Genomic DNA, 13,893 nt, shown 5'->3' on the forward strand with positions numbered 1-13,893 from the left:
CTGTGACTTGCCCAGGGACCTGCTGGACAGGAGACAGAGCAGGGCCCAGAGCCGGTCCTCTTAGTCACACTCTGAGCTTCACCCTGCCCTTGGGTCCCAGGGGAGGGAGCAGGGCTGGGGGTATTAGAGAAGTGTGATGGAATGGGGCCGGGGGGACTCCCAGACCTAAATGTCTCTAGACCTCGGGCCAGAGTGGCACTGATGGCAGGAGGTGGCATGGTCCAGATGCTGGGCTGAGTGGGCACCGAGGCCGGAGGGTTGCTTATTGCATCCTCCCTGAGCCTGCACAGCTCACTGCCCCACAAAAAGTGTCCTCCCCCTGTGGCCTGGGTGGCTCTGAGCTCCAGGGTGTGTCTGGAGCCTGTCACAGCTTCTGGGACCCTGACATGTGAGTTTGGGGAGTTGTGGTCTCCCCCTCAGAGTATAAATAATGTTATTAATAACAGGTGATACCAACTGATAGCTTGTTGTGGGCCAGGCGCAGCTCTGAGCACTTTCTATGCTTGAATTCATTTACTCCAAACCCCAAGCCTATGTACGTTTATTATCCCTTTTAAATCACAGAGATGGACCATGGAACGGAAGCCCGCAGCTTCCTCAGTCGACCCCAGGTTGACTCCATCACACAAGGCCAGGGTCCCAATGCCTCTGAAATCACCCCCTGCCTCCAGGCTATGGGAACTGCTATTTGGCTGGGGTTTCAGGGAGCAAGTGAAGCTTAATGACTTATGGGTGATTGACTGCAAGAAAGCGAGCACAGAAGAGACACAAAACATTTATGCCTTGGAAGGTTCACATCACATCAACCAGTTATTTTCCATTCCCTGCAAGAAAGAATAATTGGAGATCAGACAGCAGGAAGAACTTCCCAATCACCAGAAGGGGTAGCATTGACACCCTGTCTCATGGTCGGTTTTGTAAGGGGTTGCCCCTGCCCTGGCCAACAGTTTGAATCAGAGAGAGGGGTTTGGCGGTGCAATCCCCTAGAGAATCCCCCTAGGTTGGGGGCCGTGGGGGCAGGGGAGGCCCTGGGGCAGCAGCCATGGGGTAACCAAGGGAACAAACACGGAAAACTAGGGGACGTCAGTCCTTATCTGGAGCTCATTAATGGGGAACATTATTCAGCTGTGAAGTCCAAGATGGGGTGATAGGCATGCTGCAGGCAGGGGTGGAGAGTGGGGGCAGGAGGCAGCCGTAGGGGAGAAGAGGTATTGGCCCAAAGTCCACCTCCATCTCACGTGTCCAAAACCAGGCTGGAAAAACCCTATAAATGCCCATGCCCAGCCTCCCCAGAGACCCTGAGAGAGAAAGACGGAGAGAGAGAGAGAGAGGGCGAGCGAGCCGCAAGCTTCCCCGTCCCTGAGACCACTGGGCTAGCCCACGGAAGTCTCCACAGCATGTGGGAACTCCGGTCCATAGCCTTCTCAAGGGCGGTGTTTGCAGAGTTCCTGGCCACTCTCATATTCGTCTTCTTTGGCCTCGGCTCAGCCCTCAACTGGCCACGGGCCTTGCCCTCTGTACTGCAGATTGCCATGGCCTTTGGCCTGGCTATCGGCAGCCTGGTGCAGGCTCTGGGTCACGTCAGCGGGGCCCACATCAACCCTGCCGTGACTGTGGCCTGCCTGGTGGGCTGCCATGTCTCCTTTCTCCGAGCTGCCTTCTATGTGGCTGCCCAGCTGCTGGGGGCCGTGGCCGGGGCCGCTCTGCTCCATGAGATCACACCGCCAGACATCCGAGGGGACCTGGCAGTCAATGCTGTGAGTAGCCAGAACTTTGTCCTTTCCACAGGGGCAGATCCTGGGGAGTATCTTATAAAGGATGAGATGGGGGCTTCCCTGGTGGCGCAGTGGTTGGGAGTCCGCCTGCCGATGCAGGGGGCACGGGTTCGTGCCCCGGTCCGGGAAGATCCCACATGCCGTGGAGCGGCTGGGCCCGTGAGCCATGGCCGCTGAGCCTGCGCGTCGGGAGCCTGTGCTCCACAACGGGAGAGGCCGCAACAGTGAGAGGCCCGCATACCACACACACACACACACACACACACACACACACACACACACACACACACACACACACAAAATAAATAAATAAATTTTTTTTAAAAATAAAGGATGAGATGGGAGGGACCAGATCTGGGTGAGGGTCTGGGTGGGGATAGAGAGAGAGACAGAAAGAGAGGGAGGGTGGGTGTATGGGGGAGGGGCAGAAATTCGAGAGCCAGGAACACAGCTGCCATAGGAGAGTCAGGGTAGAAGGAGCAGTAATGTCAGAGCAGAGGCTGGATACACACGGGTCTACTGTACCTTCTGTCCTGAGCCTCTTGGAGGAAGAGCAGCATCAAGGTTTCTGTTGACTTGGTACCTGCATTACAGTGAGGGCTGCGCTAGGACTCCGCAGAGGACGGGGTCCCAGAGCAGACATGCTTTGCGAGCTGGGAGGAACCTCAGAGGGCTAGTCCCCAGCATCTTCTTGAGGGAAGAAGACCCAACATTTCTTCAGCATCTACTGTGTGCAGGCCTCACAGCAAGGGCTCCTCATGAGCCACAAGTTGATACCTCACAACAGCCTGCAAGGGAGGGATGAGAAGATCGATTTCTTAAGGACATGGAAGCTGAGGCTCAAAAAGGGGAAGTACCAGAGCCAGGCTTCAAACCCAGGCTTGACTGCAAAACCCAGGATCTTTCCACGCCACCAACGTCCCCTCCCTGAGCCACCACCGAAGCCTTGTTTTGCAAACAAGGAAACTGAGGCTCAGAGAAGGGAAGCGACAGGCTAAACGTCCTACAGTTTGTCAATACCAGAGTAAGCACCAGAACCCAGGGCAAAGCTAAAGGGGTGAGGTCTCTCCAGACCTCGGAGAAGGTCCCCAGAGGCCACGAGCTAACTGCTGATTCCATGAACAGTGGCTGATCGGGAGCCTTGGGCACTTTGGGAGCTGAGGGTGATGCTGCAGCCCCTTCCCCCTCCCCCCTCCCCCTCTCCCAGGTCTCTGAAAGGCCCAGGCGTCTGAGGGCATGGGTGGGAAGGGACAGTCTGTGTTCGCTTGACACAGCTCTTGTTCCATCCCCCATCCCAAGCCAAGAAGGCAAGTGCCTCTTCTGTGCCTCAGTCTCCTGCATTTCTTGGCCTTCTCTCTCCCTGGGCCACTGGATAAGAGCTCTGATGTCTCTGAAGACTCCTGCACGGTCTCTGTGGCCATCCCCTCCTCTGCACAGGTGGCCTTCCTCATGCAAGGGGCAGGGGTATCCCAAGAAGAGGGAAGAGAACTTCCCTCTTCTTCAAAATGGAAAATATCATTAGGCTGGGGGCTCAAGGTGGAGAAAAGGCGAGAGTGGCCAGGGTGGTGGACAGACTGAGAAATCTGACCATTTCCATTGAGAATGAAATTAGTTCAGTCTGCAGCAAGATGAGGTGTAGTTAGACTGAGAGAGGAACTTCCTGAGAGCATGGCCAAGAAAGTCTCAAGACTGTGTGGTTGGGGAACCTCCTCTAATAGCAGGGCAATGGGAGTGCTAAGGGGCCATGAGGACATGGCCTCCTGCTCTTCCAGCATCTCACAGCTGACTAGGGCCCTCAGAATGGAAGGGTGTGAGGAGACTTCCCCAAGTTACTGCTCAGCATTTACCATCTTGAGGGACTGGGGAGAACCTTCCTGGCTGGAACGGGGCAGCAGCGGGACCGACTTGTCCTGAGGCTAGGGAGAGCTCCTTGACCCCCATGGGTGCCCCAAGTGTCCTCTGAGGTCACTGGAAAAGCCAGTCTGTCCACCAAGAAGTTACCATTGATGCGCATCGGCTTCGTGCTAGGCCAGATTTCATCTCATTCTAGGTACAACACTGTAAGGTGAATTCTGTGATTCTCCACCCTGAGTGGTAAACTGAGGTTCAGCATTTAATTGACTCAAATCACAGAACCAGTGTCAGCACCTGGAAGTAGACCCAGAGCTGTCTGACACCAAACCCACATCCACAGTCTCCCTTAGATCCACTGTTTACCAGTGGGAATGGAGCTGGGGTTCTGCCCTTGTCATTTCTGTTTCTCAGACAGTCCTCCAGGATCCATTCTGTTATCCCAATTTTACAGAAAGACAAACTGAGGCTGAAATAAGTAGGGCCCCACAGCAAGTCAAAAGCGCCAAAGTGTCTGCCTTCCAAGCTCTTCGCTGCCGCCCACTACAGGCTCTGACTTTGGAAGACCTTGGGGGGAGGGGGGCATGGGGGGTGGTTGAAGTTAGACTCTAGAGAGACCCAAGGGTGCCAGCTTGAGGGCTAGGACCCGGGGTTGGGGTTCAGGGCCTGGAGAAGGATCGTGGGAGCTCAGAACTATCACAGCTCCACCCAGTGCAGTGCCCAGACCCAGAGGGCAGGATGTAGGGCATAAGATGACAAAACCCAGAAAGAAATCCAGCACTGGGTGCAGCCCAGTTATGAAATCTCCTCTTTGCTCAGCCCCAAGTTCTCTTGTTACCCAAGGCAAGGTCTGCTGGGACCATGGGCACCCCGCATGGAGTGAGGAGGCACCAAAGTACAGGGCTCCAGCACCCCAGCCTCAACCTCTGTAGGATGTGCAGGGAGCCAATCCACAGGGCAAAATTGAGGCCTGAAATGCAGTATGGAACAGGCAAGGTCAAAGGGAACAGGCAAAGGTTAGAGGAAAGAGTTGTACAATGCAGTCACAGAGGGAGGGGGCGCACTAGCACCATCCCCAGAGCCAAGTCCCTAGATCCTGTTCCTGGGAGCCCTTTGACCACAGGAGGAAAGACCGCAGGCCTCTCGTTACACCAGTATCTTATGGCTTAAATAGAGAGGAAGGTCTTCCTATTACCTGGCCTCAAGCTTCCTGCTGCAATCAAAACCTCTTCCCTCCTTGTTCTTCAGGAAGCAGAAATTCTGGATCTCAGCATCCTTTTCCTTTCACGTCGCAGGCGCACAACCCCAGCTCCCAAATCTAATGGGCTATGGAGTCAGTTTCCCTACCTCTGGCCCGGGGACCACAAGCAGTTGTAGGATCCATCCCCCTGCCTTTGTGCCATGGCCCAGGAAGAAGCCATCAGTAGTTGGGACTAAGGTGGCTGGTGAGCCCTGGTGCTCTGGGTTGCTGCCCGGAAGCCTATCTGGAGCTTGGACTGCAGGTGGGCAGGAAGATGGCACCAGTGTGGGGAGCATGTTCAGTGTGTCCCCCCCACCCCCTCTCTGTCCCCAGCTCAGCAACAACGCGACAGCTGGCCAGGCCGTTACTGTGGAGCTTTTCCTGACCCTGCAGCTGGTGCTCTGCATCTTCGCCTCCACGGATGAGCGCCGTGGAGACAACCTGGGTAGCCCTGCCCTCTCCATCGGTTTCTCTGTGGTCCTGGGCCACCTCCTCGGGGTAGGTCATGGCCACCGGTTCCAGCCTCCCTGGAGGGACAGACACACAGACCTTCCACAAGGAAACAGACACACAGACCACTCTAGAGACGGATATACGGAACGCCCAAAAGTGAGAGCCACAAAGACCCCAGAGGGACAGACACACAGAACTCCCAAGAGGGAAAGACACATGGACACATCCTAGAGGGTTTGACTCCCATATACCACAAAGGGACAGATATCACTCCAGCTTCAAATGAATAGCGAGCCCTGTAAATATAACATGAACTCAATTGTCCATCACATGGTTTCCCTTTAGGCTGAGGTCAAGCACTGGAGAGGGGCACAGAGACTTCCCCCCACCTTTCCTCACCTCCCCCCCCTCCCTGACCCCTGCCTCCCATGCAGATCCATTACACTGGCTGCTCCATGAATCCTGCCCGCTCTCTGGCTCCAGCTGTGGTCACCGGAAAGTTTGACAACCACTGGGTAATGGCTGAAACCTCCCTGCCTTCCCCTCCCCCAGAAACCCATCTGGCTGGAAGAGCTTGGGGTGGAATCAGCAAACCCTCCACAGTCCTCTCTTGGGGCCCCGTGGAGTCTTGGGTCCACCCTTCAGGTCTGACGCCAAAGACTCTGTTTCCACATCTGTAAATGAGGACAAGAGCAGTTGTTGCTTTGGCTTTTTGTAAAGATTAAGTGAGGTAACTGGTGTAAAACAGATGACGCAGTGCCTTAGAACTCGATAAATGATAATATTTATACTACGTAACACATTTCTATAATTTAGCACTTATCTAGTACTTAGTATGTGCCAGGACTTCTTCTAAGTGCCTTGAAAATATTGACTCATTTAGTTTTTCACAAGAACTCCAGAAATTACGTCTTATTATAGTGAGGAAACAGACACAGAGAGGGTAAGTAACTTGTCCAAGTTCACCCGGGCAGTCGGCTCCAATTCGCACCATTAGCCCCAATTAACAAGTCTTCCCAATTGCTCACTAGTCATTGATATGGATACGCGTTTGATTACATTCACCGCGTGAGGCCCCCTTTCAACGGGAAGGGGGAGAGGAACACTCCCGCGAGCCGCCCTCTCGCTCGCCCCCAGGTCTTCTGGATCGGACCCTTGGTCGGCGCCATCCTGGCCTCCCTCCTCTACAACTACATCCTGTTCCCGCCCGCCAAGAGCCTGTCGGAGCGCCTGGCCGTGCTGAAGGGGCTGGAGCCCGACACTGACTGGGAGGAGCGCGAGGTGCGGCGGCGGCAGTCGGTGGAGCTGCACTCGCCGCAGAGCCTGCCTCGGGGCAGCAAGGCCTGAGCGCCTGGGCCGGGCTCGGCGGAGCTCGGGGAAGCGCCCGCCACCCCCGCCGGAGCCCCTCTCCCCAGGTGCAAAGCCGGCCCCCAGTGCAGAGTAGCTGCTTCCAGGACGTGCCGAGGCCCGGGCGGGGCTAGCGGTGAGCGTGGCAGATCCCTTGCCTTGAGGCTGCGGGGCAGCGAGTAGTCGACCCCGTGACGCCTTGCAGGGAGCTGGGGACTTGGGCACCGAGCTGGGGAGGAAGGGCAGAGGAAGGTTCTGGAGAGCCTGCGCAGTGTACTGGGTGGGCTGCGGGGGACGGGGTCTGGGAATGGGGCATCAGGTTTTGCGCGTTCCTCCCCCAGTGCCTCTCTGTCCCCAGGTGCAGGGTTGTGCATGCTCCTGAGTGTAAGCAGGTGTGCCTGTGGTGATGCAAGTGTGCAATGGCTGGCCACCTCTTACTCCCCTCTTGACCCCTCCCCGACCCACCTGCAATAAATCCACTTCCTCTGCAGTGGATGAGTCCTTCCGGCCATTCATCCCCAGGAGCTCTAAGTGTGCTTCCCAGGAGAAGGGAAGAGGGTATGGAGGCCACTTTGAGAGAACTGAAGGGAGGCACTGACATCCAACCCCTACCCTGCCCCTTCTGGAAAATTTCCCCAAGCGGCAGCACAGGGTCCTAAGACTTGCCAGGACCCGTTGCTAGAGGTAGTGAGGTATCAACCAGAGAACAGCTCCAGGAATGGCCTCCGGCCGTGGGGTGGGAGGGGGGGGGAGTGGCCAAGGACCTCCTTCCTACCCTAAGAGGGGACCTCACCCAGGGAGGAAGCAGGCATGTGTGTGTGTGCCTGCCTCACAAGTGTACATGCGTGCAATGCCATCTCCGGGGGGAGGGGGGGGCTCCAGACTCAGAGATTAGCCTCCCACCGTGGTAGAGAAAACAAAAGGCCTTTGTAGGCCCCTGGCCTTTGTCTTGGGAGAGGGGGAGATTTGCAACTGGACACTTGTTGAAAGAAGACACTCAGTTTCACAAGTGAGTCTTCTCGCCCAGCACACACCTATGGCTGGCTGGGCAAGGCACTCAGGCACACAACCACAGGCACCAGGCAACACGCCTCCATCACCCATCCCAACGCGAGCCCCCCTCCCCAGGCAGCGGCTCTTCTTCCCCTCTCTCCCTCCACCCCCCAGCCCCGGTGCTCCCTCCCTGCTGGCTCCCACCACAGGACATTACTGTGCAGAGAGCACCTAGTGCTCTGCAGGACCAAAGAAGGGAGATGACTTGTCCAGGCAGAGGCAGGACTGTGTCTAGAGCTGGGCTTCTAAATTTCCAGGCCAATGCAATGGTTCTCACATGAGATTAACTAGGATTCAGTGAGATGATGCATGTAAAGATGCTGTGTGAACTGTATTCCTCATACCATTATCATGCATTATTGGGATCATTTCATTATGTCTGATTCCTGGGGGGAGAATGCAGAAGGGGCCTGACCTTTGGCCTCCTTTAATCTCCTTTAGTTGGTGGTCAAAGCAAAGGAGAGCCCTGGGGCCCCGAGGTGCGGGCAGGAGATGGGATTGGGGCTGGCCGCATCTGGTCCAGCCCCTTAACCTCTCCCAACCCTGAGCACACACTGGCTGTTCTCCCCTCCCCTCTCCCCACCACCCAGACCATCCATTCTACCCTCCCTCTCCAGCCTGCTGCATAGCTAAGCTAAGAATCACACCTTGAGCCCCCTTCTCCATGCTCTGTTGCCTCCATGTTTGCAAGGCTTTTATCTGTGTCTGTCCCACACTGCACCAAGCACCACTGTGCACCAGTTTCCAGCCCCTTTGCGCCCTCCACTCCCTTCAGAGACTGACTGTGTATGAGGAACACATCTCTGTAATTATGCCCACTACCTCCTCTATGGTCTCTTCTGTCTTCCTTGACCAAACCTCCCTTAGGGTTAGGAGGTCATAGGTGCTATCGAGATGATTCTCCCAATCCCCGACAGCTGATGACAGTCGCTTAGCCTCACTACCGGGGGAGGGGTTGAGTCAGAGACCAAAGTGACTTCTGGGTCTGTACTCCTGGCAGCTGACTGTCCTTGCTCTGGAAGGTCAAAGGCAGCAAGGCATTGAGCTGTGAGCCAAGCCTGGATGTGTCTCAGGTATTTCATCCTCACCTCACCTGTCCCCAACAGATCCCTCTAGAAGTTGCCAAGAATTTCTCTCTTGTCTGTTCTTCTTCCAAGATTGCATCTCCCCCCCCCAAACTAAATGTGAGATCCCCACCACTTCCAGCCCCAATTGCCCAGTTTGGGGTCACTGAGGTCAGAGGTCAAAGCAGGATTCAAGTGATGGGGGTGGAGGGGAACTGACACCCATTAAGCATCTCTTGTGTCCCAATTTCTGTGCTGGGTGCTTTACCTGCGTTAGCTCATCTAATCCTCCTAAAACTTCAGGCAGATTAGGGAAGGACAGAAGCCAGCAGCCATGCTGGGTTTTACTTTTTCCAAAGCACTCCCTTATCATCTCCTGTAATTATCTCCCAACCCCTTGAGATAGGGCGAGCAAATACTGTCCTTCCCATTTTAGGCTGAGGCTAAAAGACTGGTCTAAAGTTACACAGCTGTATATAGAGCTAAGACTTGAACTCAGGCCTTCTTATGTAAAATCTCATGATCTTTCCACTCAGAAGTCAGAGGAGACGAGGTCTGTGCTGAGGCCAATCCTAGGCCCCTCCTGGGAGCCCCTGGCAGAAACCAGCGCACACAACCCAGCCTGTCCAGCCCAGCCTGCTGCCTTGTGGTAGACATGGGGCCTTGGGGAGGGCCGTGGCCAGGGAGGGAGAAAATGACAAAGACACGAGCTGGTTTCTGCCCTTGAAGAGCACCCAGTCTGGAGGAGGGTGGATGTCAAACACACGCCAAACCAGACAGAGGCAGGGAAGCATGGAGGCAGATGAACAGACCTTCAGGTCCCCAAGCTGGAGACTGAGAAGATTCTGAGCTGAGGGCAGATTCTGGCTGACCACTGGGTCCCAGCTGCCTCCACCTCCGCGCTCCCACTTTGTGCCAGATGACTTTGCACCTGCACGTGTTGCTTCCATATTGTTTTGTATCTTTTAAGCTGTGATTCTGTATCTAGGCAGTGCCTCCCAGCTAGACTGTGAGCCCGTTGGGGGCAGGGCTCCTTCTGGTTCTTGGATGGCACCCTCCTCTCTATCTTCTTTCCACACACAGTAAACACTCAATAAATGCTCATTTGTCAATAAATGCTGTTTCTTTCACAACTTAGAAACCGTCCGTGCCGTCCAAGGTGCCAGAAGACAGACTGGGCTCTGTGGCATGTCATGAGCTTCCCAGAGCTGCTGCCAGGGATGGTGCAGCACTTATTTCAGTGCTGAATAAGCTCAGCTAGGAGAACTCTGGTGGCCAATTCCCGCTGTCAGCCTGGCCAAAATGGGCATGCTGGGCTCTGTCACCCAGGTGGCACCACAGGGAGGCCACCAGGACATGGGCCGGCTGTGTGTCCTCCAGAGAGAGCGAAGGACAGCCCCTTTCGGTGCCCCTGTGTTGGCTGTGGCACCAGGTTGGGAAGTCAGGGCAGGGACCCTAGGGTCTAGGACAATGCCTAACACTCAACATGTCCAAAACTGGTTCGTCTCCCCAAACCTGCTTCTACCACAGTCCTCCCCATCCCAGCTGATGGCAACTGCATCTTTCCAACTGCTCAGGCCAAAAGGCTTGAGTCATCTTTGACTCCTCCTCCTCACACCCGGCCCTGACTCCACCAGGGAACCCTGTCAGTTCTACCTCCGAGGGACCCAGATCCCATCGCTCTCACCTTCAGCACCCGCACTCAGGGCCAGGCCACCATCTCCCCGCTTCCATTCCTGCCCCTCCCATCTCTTCTCTACACAGCAACAGAAGCGTCCTGCTAAAACTCTGTCAGCCCATGCTAGTCCCCGAGCAATGACTCGCTCACTCTTTCGGGCGAAGCCTGCGGTCCTTAGGGTGACACACAAGGTCTGCCCATTGCTACCACTCTCTGCCCTCCCTTTCTTCTGACTCAGCAACACGGGCTGCTCCCCCTCTGCCTGGAAGGTTCTTCCCCAGATATGTGCACGGTTCTTTCCCTCCCCTCTTGAAACCAAGCAGGACCCTGTGGGGCTCCTGGGCACAAAAGCCTTTCTGTGTCCCCTTCTCTGAGTTCCAAAGGGCAGGTTCAAACAGTCGCTCATCAGGGAAGGGAGGGGATATGGAGACAAGGAAGGAGCGGTCAAGAAACAGTAGTACAGCCTTGGGGGCAGGGTCCTGGTTCCCCCTCAAGGGATATATACATAATGCTATCTTTGAGCTCTTCTGAAGAACTAAACTCACCAAATGGAAGATGTGATGAAGCACTCTTCATTCCAGAGAAGGTCACAGTTCACCCATCATAACCTGACACCAGATGATCTCTGGATTGAAGGAATGCGGTCCCTGCATGCACCCTGATCCTTATCAGCAACCCTGCCCCTGGACTATAAGACTTCTCACAGGCCCCCCCAGCCCCGGGGTGGAACATACCGTTTTGAGGGTATTAGCCTACTGTGTCCCCCTTTACCTGGCAAAACAATAGAGCTATTCTTTTCTACTTCACCCAAAACTCTTGTCTCTGAGATTTAATTTGACGTTGGGGTACCGAGGCCAGATTCGGCTTCACTCTTCAAGTCTTTGCTCAGATGTCACATTCTCAATAAGACCCACATGACAACCATTTAAAATGCAAAGAACCAGTTTCCCATGACATATTCTATTTTTCCATAGCACTTAACCACATTCTATTGTACTATATAATTTCAATATGTCCATTGTTTATTGTCTGTCTCCTTTCACTAGAATATTAGCTCCACAACGCAGAGACATTGTCTGCTGGCTCATGGCTATATCCCCAGTGCCTAGAACAGTGCCTGGTACATAGTAAGTGCTCAATAAGTCTTTGTGGAATGAATGAATGACCCTTCCCCAAACCTGGGAATATGTGGAGTCCTGGCAGCATCACCTGCTGCCAATTACCTACCATTTCTACCCTCAGCCAGAAACTGTTCCCAAAGAACCAAGGGGGCCCAATATCAGGAGAGGAAGAAGGGGTTCCCCCTGAGAGATTCTAACTTTCTGTGCCACACATGGGGAGATCCGTCTCCCAGCCCAGAGTGGTCCCGGGGAAGCATTCCTCTGAGTCTGTGGCAGGGAAGGGTCCAAGTGCTCAGGGAAAAGATAATTCCAGCATATAGGCGCTCTTGTGACAACCTGGGGACAGAGTGACCCTGATGGTTAGAGAGAGGCGGAAGGGCCTTAAGCACAGGCCTAGGAGACGTAACCAGCTGCCCCCACTTGAGCAATCTGGACAGATAGGGTCTCCTTCTTCAGCCACGCCAGGCCACTTCTGACGACGCCATGGGTCCCATCTCAGGTCATGCGTGACCCTGGGCAAGGCAGAACCTTTCAGTCTGATCTTCCTCACAGGTAGCTCGGAATTTAATCACACAGTGGAGGCCAAAGCCGTTTGTTAGCTGTAAAGGATTGGTCTCAAATCCTCAAGTAGGAGCTTCCTTCCCCTGGTGACACTGCTGAGTCCTTCCCACTCCACGTGTGGATTCACAACAGTGCCTGAAGAGAGAGGATGAAAAAGAAGGTGGAAGGGGGCAGACTGGAGGCAAGTTCAGCAGTGAAAGGGCTTAGTCCCCAAAGGCCCCTGGGGTCATGAGGGTCGGGTCATCGTTCCAGTCTGTACCAGTGTGAACAAGGCCCGCAGAGCCCTGAGCCCTAAGCCCAGATGAAGATCCTGAATACAGCTGCCATGCTCTGCCAGGGGCAGCGCCCCAGGACCCATGGCAGAAGGGACAGATGGGCCTCCTGCCTTAAGAGGAGAGACCTGGGGGAGGAGCTGCTCCAGCAGGAAACCGGGGCAGAGCAGGAACAATAGCGAGTTTTCTTCCTTCCCTGTTTTCTTTGGCATCTTAGCTGCCACAGAGCCCACATCCCGCTCCTCCAGGTCCTTGGCTTCCCTCCACGCCCCTCCCTTCAGCTCCCTGACAGAGGGGCACCTGTTCTCTCCCTCTGCTGCACCCTCTCACTTTGCTCCACACAGAGCCCTCAGGAGGGTTTTAACATTACAGTCACAACTTGAGGGAACTTTATTGAGCCTTACTCTGTGCCAAGCACTGTGCTGAGTGCTTCCCAACGACATGTCATGGTAGTGGTGGTGGGGTCTTTAGTGCATCTCCACTCCTGGAATCCTGGCTGTGGGTCCTTGCCCCTTTTCCAAGCCCTCGAGGGCCCTCCAGCCTCATTCCCCACATGCCTAACCTGGGGGTGAGAAGAGGGAAAGGTGGGAGGTGGGTGGAAAGCATCTGGGAGCTCAGAGGGAAGGGGCGGGGCGGGGGCGAGGAACGGGACTGGAAGGAAGTGTCACCGAGTCCAGGGGTAGGAGGATTTGACTTTGGGGGAACTAAAAAAGACCATATGTAAGAGAGACAGACATGGAAAAGGATGTAGAGACAAAGTCAGAGAGAGTAAAAGAGATGAGGAAAGGTGAAATAGAGTAGATAGGATGGCTGAGTCCGGGGCAGGCTGGCACGGTGCCCACTTATCTCAAAACTCCCCCTCTCCAACCCCGGAGGCCTGCCGGGCAAAGTGGAGGAGAGGCCCACGATGGCCGGATCGCCCCGCAAGGCCCTGCCCGCCGCCCGCCCCTGCCACCGGCCGGTAGGGAGCTGGGTGGCGGCGGCGCTGTCCTCAGGGAAGCGCATCATTCCAACCTTGCCGGGCGCGAAGCCGGGTCAGGATGCCCAGGTCGCAGGAGGAAAAGGAGGAGCTGGAGCCAGCGCCCGAAGAGGAGAAAAGGGGAAGACCACGGCCGGAGATAAAGGGCCAGCGGAGGCAGACGGCCGGAGGTCAGTAGAACGGGAGATCCCGGACCCGGCAAAGTCGCCCGCAGCGCGGAGTAGAGCACGGGAGCCGCCCGAAGCGCACCATGCGCGGGTCCCAGGCAGCCCGACGGGTCTACACCGCCAGCCGGGTCACGCGGCCCTAACGGGCGGGCTGCTGCCCGGGCTGGGGGGAGGGGAGCGCGGGGCCGGGGTCAGCGGCGAGACCGCGGCGGCCTTGAAGTTCCCTCCCAGCGCGCAGTGCTGGCCGCCGCGTGCGTGAGCCGCCCACTGCCCCCGCCCTCCCGCCCGCCCCGCCGCGGGGCGTCTGCCGTGTATATAGCGCGCCCCGCAGG

The 13,893-nt window shown here is 55.8% G+C and overlaps 1 protein-coding gene across 1 annotated transcript; it reads left to right on the forward strand.

Annotated features, from left to right (window-relative positions):
* The first annotated feature begins 1,397 nt into the window (after positions 1-1,397).
* AQP2 (aquaporin 2) lies at positions 1,398-6,666 on the forward strand. Its single transcript, XM_059082836.2, has 4 exons — positions 1,398-1,757; positions 5,200-5,364; positions 5,754-5,834; positions 6,457-6,666. Exons 1-4 carry the CDS (start codon positions 1,398-1,400, stop codon positions 6,664-6,666), a joined length of 816 nt encoding a protein of 271 aa, XP_058938819.1.
* Positions 6,667-13,893: the final 7,227 nt, after the last annotated feature.

The sequence above is a fragment of the Kogia breviceps genome, chromosome 12 (assembly GCF_026419965.1).
Source record: "Kogia breviceps isolate mKogBre1 chromosome 12, mKogBre1 haplotype 1, whole genome shotgun sequence".
In the NCBI taxonomy this organism is placed as follows: Eukaryota; Metazoa; Chordata; class Mammalia; order Artiodactyla; family Physeteridae; genus Kogia; species Kogia breviceps.